This window comes from Dioscorea cayenensis, chromosome 10 (assembly GCF_009730915.1).
Source record: "Dioscorea cayenensis subsp. rotundata cultivar TDr96_F1 chromosome 10, TDr96_F1_v2_PseudoChromosome.rev07_lg8_w22 25.fasta, whole genome shotgun sequence".
Taxonomy (NCBI): Eukaryota; Viridiplantae; Streptophyta; class Magnoliopsida; order Dioscoreales; family Dioscoreaceae; genus Dioscorea; species Dioscorea cayenensis.
In genome coordinates, this window is record NC_052480.1 from 19498318 (window position 1) to 19504317 (window position 6000).

General features: G+C 35.1%; 1 protein-coding gene across 1 annotated transcript; it reads right to left on the reverse strand.

The window, feature by feature from the left end:
• Window positions 1–841: 841 nt before the first annotated feature.
• LOC120270063 (nuclear pore complex protein NUP54-like) lies at window positions 842–4892 on the reverse strand. The gene is given in 10 exon segments (XM_039277062.1): window positions 842–1010; window positions 1111–1257; window positions 1340–1441; window positions 1573–1659; window positions 1731–1796; window positions 3985–4095; window positions 4176–4235; window positions 4338–4391; window positions 4486–4601; window positions 4604–4892. Coding segments are annotated over 10 exon segments (1155 nt in total). The 5' UTR covers window positions 4878–4892; the 3' UTR covers window positions 842–872.
• Between the last annotated feature and the right edge of the window lie 1108 nt (window positions 4893–6000).

Genomic DNA, 6000 nt, shown 5'->3' on the forward strand with positions numbered 1-6000 from the left:
TACAGATAAATATGAACGGAGGCATATTATTATGACACTACAACATCAAATAATTGGATTGGCTCGTTAGGTGTCCAAAGTTCAACAATCCTTTGCATTTTCCAAGAGATCAAAATTTTTTAAATTTTAGTAAAAAAAAAATTAAAGAGTAAATTTTTTGAGCGGTAATGTCAATTTGTATCATTTTAATCACCTAACTTCAATTTATGTTTCTAGAGGATTCCGATAAAAAAATAATGACATATATGCCGAATTTACCACATCAATACAAATTTGCCTCATCATCTGCATAATCACCTTATCATCTGCATAATCAGACATACCACACCATTAAAGAGAGCTATATAATCATTCTTATTGACTAGTTCGTCGAGTTGGCATGGCATGTCATATCAATAAAAATGGCCATATAACTTTTTTTTGATGACATACAAAGCCAAGTACGAAATGACACCGAAATAACAACAAACTAGTGTCTGCGTGTCTAATCTAACGTATAGATCATCAAATTCCTCCTAAAATCCACTTAATACCCTCCCGTGAACATAAATTAAAGTTAAATGACAAAAGTAAAACAAAATTAAGTTCAGTCCAACAAACAAAAAATGACCATAATATAATACTCACACGTGATAATTACTGTGACAACCATTCCTACACCTATTTTCTTATATTCACTTGTCCCTATCTTCCACACACTATTAGAAAAGACAGCCAAATTAGCATGTTCCCTTAATTTGTCAGCTCTCGATTTCTTCCAAATGAAAACCAGCATACTGCAAATTATACAATTCACCAGGCTAATTTGGATTAATGACAATGAAAAATGATCATTAAAACTAGACAAGATTGAACAAAGTCTCATTAGAGTATCATGTCTTTAAAGCCCTTCTCCCAACAGAGTCCTCTACCATGTCTGCACCCTCAGCCATTATGATCTCCATGTCCCTTGTGTCCCTCTTCAACACGTTCCCTAACCTGGCAATTGCTTCGGTTTGCTTTTGCAATACCTATTAACATGATTTCCAACACATTAAGATGGATAATATCCAAAAGAAAAAATATAAGTAAGCTTAAACAGTCAAGTGTTAAGAGTATTTTTTTTTTTACATCTTGCATGTCTGCGAGGCTTTGCTCATCTATTTTGGTTGAGCCAGGAAGGTATATGGGTCCACCAGTTTCAGCATTACCATGAAGTCGAGATATTCTGAGCAGGTTATGAACTCTCTTGGATAAGTCTGCTCCAGGTCCCTTCAGCTGGAATGAGATAGCAGTAAAATGGAATGCTTAAAGCTGTGAATATCATGAAGCCGAGAAAACAAAGGGTGAATTGACTGACCTGTCTTGCAATTGTTGCCAGTTTCTCAGCTAATTCAACTTCAGCTTTTGTTAACGGAACTCGAAATCCCTTACCCTCTAATGCCTCCACAATTCTCATCATCTGTTTTCAAAGAAAATAAAAAATAAAAAATAAAAAATAAAATTTGGTCAGGGAGGGAAAAAGAAATACTCAACAAGCATGGATTAGTATTTAAGACAATATTTGTCATGTATGAGAAGATTCTTAATAACCCTTAACAGACGCCTTTGAAGTTCTTGCTCTTTCTGTCTCATTCTCTGGATCCATGGAAGTGTCTCAGCTACAAAATGATTTTGAAGCTGTAATATGACGAACATTTTAGGTTAAACGAGGACAATACCAGTGGTAATAAGAAATGGGAGAATGTAACCTTATTGACATTGACTTGTGTCTGCCGCAACCTTTCAGTATCTGAAACAATAACTTCATCTTGAAGCTGTCAAATTGCACATATATTACAATAACGTCGTTATGCATTTGAATAGCAAGCAAAGTAGTACAAAAATAGCTGATAAAAATTTATAAGATGTAACATCATGGATAAAATTTATGCACAGTGCTGTCACCATAAAAATGGTTCTAACTATAAGAAAAAGATGCACATAAAATGAAATTTATGTATTGAAAAGCACATAATTATAAGTACTTTATCAAACTGACAGTCGTGATAACTAAATTGTTCACTGGCAAACAAAATGGACACACATTACAGAGAAAAAGGCGAATTCTAATTGTGTACAGCTAAATAAAAATTTCATGGAAATAAAGTTCATATTGTATATTTGAAATAATGTTTCTAAATGTCAGTAAATTGGTGGAATAACAAGCTTTAATTGGGCCTTTTTCAGTTGAAATAAAAAGAAAAGTTGCAGGTAAATTTGAGTAATGTCAAAATTACAATGATCTGTATGCTATGGAGAATTCCCTTTTAGAAATCAAAGCATCTAAGGCAAACGAGGACAATGGGTACTTCTTACGGCTCAAAATCTAAGGGTACATTTGTTTCAAGCGAAGAGCATGTTCACTTGGGGAAGGTCACCAAACCCTGAAGTGGGAGCAATGAAAAGTGATACTTCTTGTGTCCATCTGATGGGAATGAAGCATCCTGAGAGTGGACATTTATTTATACATGAGGGGGCTGATAAAAAAACATATCTAATTTATCCTTTTTTTTTAAAAAAAAAGTATAGTTTCTTCCATATAACCCAAAGTACTCTCCCCAAAAGGTACCTCAACTTAAAATTTTAAGAAAAATAGTTCACTCATAGTTATAAAGTTAGGAAATGCAACAATTACCCCTCAGTAAAATTAATTGTGTATTTTGTCAAAAAAAAAAAAAAACTCTTTACATACACATGTATTTTCAAATTTTATTTTCAATTAATTAAAATAATTTTTTAACATTTATAGTTTTGTCAATTTCAATTGCAACAAGATAGAAAATTCTATTAAATTTTAGCTAAAGAGGCTTTTTGGAGTAACTGAGCAAAGTCTTTTTGGGATTTTTTAAATAAAACTTAATAAGCTTTCTTTTGAAAAATGAAGTTAAATTGAGGGAGTTTATAAAAAAAATCATCCAATATGATGGCCACTTCCCTTCCAATTCGGATAAAAAGTAATTCTAATACAAAATTTGAGAAGTGATTAAGTCGGAGAAAACAAGGCAAGTCAAAGCACCTCTCCTGCTTCTCTACTTACCTTCCTCAAGTGAACACCCCCAAAGTGAAGGAAATAGGAAGGAATGAATACCAAATCACCCATAGTAAAGGAAATGGAAATGAGAAAGCAAGAAAGTTCTAAGTTCCCTCAAGGAGGTATATGTCAGCTAACTTCTTAACTTCCCGCACTTACATCCTTGAAAATAAACACGCCTAAGTAATTTAAGATTTAGTTCTTTGATAAAAACAAATCTAGACTCATGCAACGTAGAATGGCTATTGAATTTAAATGATTATAAATGAACTCTGCACTTTAAGCAGGTTAATCCAAAACATCAGCTACTCGCAATGCTTGGTGTAGTTGCAGCCTCATGAATGGATCCCTCAACATGCTCCAAACTCTAAAACACCCAATACCATCTAAATTTCAATCTTAAAATAAAATTCCAAACTTCATTTCTTACAGCAACTATTTTCAACACGGAATAGTAAACCAAATAAAAGTCAAGGTTTGCTCATAAATCCTTTTACAAACATATGACAATCCCTTCAGGCAACACTCAAAGAATTATACTCAAGAGAAAATATGCAAAATAAATATATCAAGATAAATAAGGATCTACAGCAAAAAGATTGTGGCTTATAAAGCTGATTATATTTCATAAATAAAAATTGATAGAAAGATAATATACAGTGGCATATAGTTATAGGGTTTCTGAATAATCCAGACACAACACATATTTCAAGAGATGAATAATAATCTTCACAAGGAGGTCTTCATTTAAAAAGGTGATTAGATTTCTTAAATCACATGGATATGAAGATAATAAAATGCATATAGTTGTACAGTTTCTGAATCATTGGAATGCTTATACCACACATAGTTCAAAAGATTCATATGATGGCTCTAGCAAGTGCAATGAGGAGGCCATGTGTAACTCTTCTAAATAACAAGCAAAACAATACCTTTAGCCGATCAGAGAGTTCCTTAAACCCTTGCACCAGCTGTGGCCAAAGCCTTTCTCGGTCTAAAGCCTCCATCCCCTCCAGTTTCGCCATTGCTTCTGCCCACATAATCTGTACAAACCAACATCCTATTCAATCCCCAAAATCAACAACCGAACAATCCAAACCAAATCAAAATCAATAACACTCACATCTGAAGCCCCCACTGGCTTCACTCGTGCCGCGGGATCTGTCACACTAAACAGCAAATGCTAGCACCAAATATAGAAAAGGAATCATCAGTCAAGCTCAAAACCCTAGAAAATGGTGGAAAACCAATGTATTTGAAGTCTTGCAAGGCAGTAAAATCAAACCCTGAACGAGTACTTAGGGTTTCCCGGCTCATCCTTGTACGCATCCACAATAGCCTGATCACATCAAAACCGAAGCAAAGTTAGAAAAAATCAAAAGAAAACAGTCTAAGGTTCCCAAATTCTAAGAATTTTTAGGGTTTTAGAGGACCTGAACATCGCGATCTGGCAGAGGAAGGGAGAGAGGAGCGACGGGGGCCATTTGGGTGGTAACCTGAGCATTGGGGAAAGGTGAAGGCGATAGGTTCTGAAACCCAAAAACTAGGGGTTTGGTTGCTGCTGAGGCTGGGGATTCGAGAAAGGAGTGAATGGGGATTGCTGGGGCTGAGCAAACGGCGACGGCGTCGCTCCGAACGCCGGCGTCGATGGAGTCCCGAACGCCGGAGCAGAAGAAGGAGCTCCGAACGCCGGAGTTGTCGACGGCGTCACCAATGCCGGCGTGGATGAAGGAGTCCCAAAAGCCGGGGTTGACGATGGGGTCCCGAAGGCCAGGGTTGAAGATGGGGTTCCGAAGGCCGGCGTTGAAGACGGGGTTCCAAACATCCCTTCTTCCCTTGTTCCTTCGATTCGAGGGTTTCAAAGCGGCGCCATTGTTGGAGGTCTCAAGCTCGAGTGGGAAAAGAGAAGGAAAAGGGCTTTTCTAAAAGTTTGCCATGTTTAACTATATTATTTTGCATTTAAGTCCATCATTCTTGTTTTCAAGTCCCTCTATTTTTTGATAATGTATCCATTTAAAATGAAATGTTTCCAATTAGTCCTTCTATTTATGAAAATATAATTAAGTGAAGGAACTAAGTGGGTCCATTTTCAAAAGTAGAGAAACTAATTGGGACTTAGGAGCATTTTTTCTTAAGTGGGCACATTTTCAAAAGTAGAGGCACTAGTCGGGAGTATTTCTGAGTAGATGGACCAAAAAAAGAGAGAAAAATAGAGGGACTAATTATGATATTATACCAATTTTTAAATAGCACCAACCCTATTAGGGCCCACGAGTGATTCCGGTTCTTTCGAGAAGAAATGTTGTATATATATATATATATATATATATATATATATATATATATATATATATATATATATATATATATATATATATATATATATATATTTGTCAAGATGAGTGGATAGATCGCTAAGAAAAACATAGACGTGCACAAATTTCAAAGTGGGGACAGGGTCTATAAACACATGTGTACTAGAATTACTGGCATACAACTATTATTCATACTTCCGAAATATACCTTTTAATTTGAACTCTCACCACTTGTGAAATATTTTAACAAGACTCAAATTTACTTAATGAACTCATTTGATCATTGGTAGGAGGAAAAATGTTGTTTAGTCTCAAAGTTCATATACTAACCCTCAGCATCCACATCATTATTTGTTTAGTCTCTAGCTCTAATATTGACTCATTGATTTTTGTCTTAACAATTCATATAAGATGTGCGCTTTTACTCACCCTTTGTCCTCTAGGATTACAGAGAGAATTTTTGCCCATTCATTATCCATATGCATGGATTAGTTTTTGGAGAGGGAATTTTTTTGAAATTTAGTTAGTGAGGGAAGATTTTTCATCGATTATATTTTTGCTATTGGATCTTAAACATTGTTGTTTAGATTCGATTGATATGAAGTTATGCAATTTGTTATTATTTAGCATTGT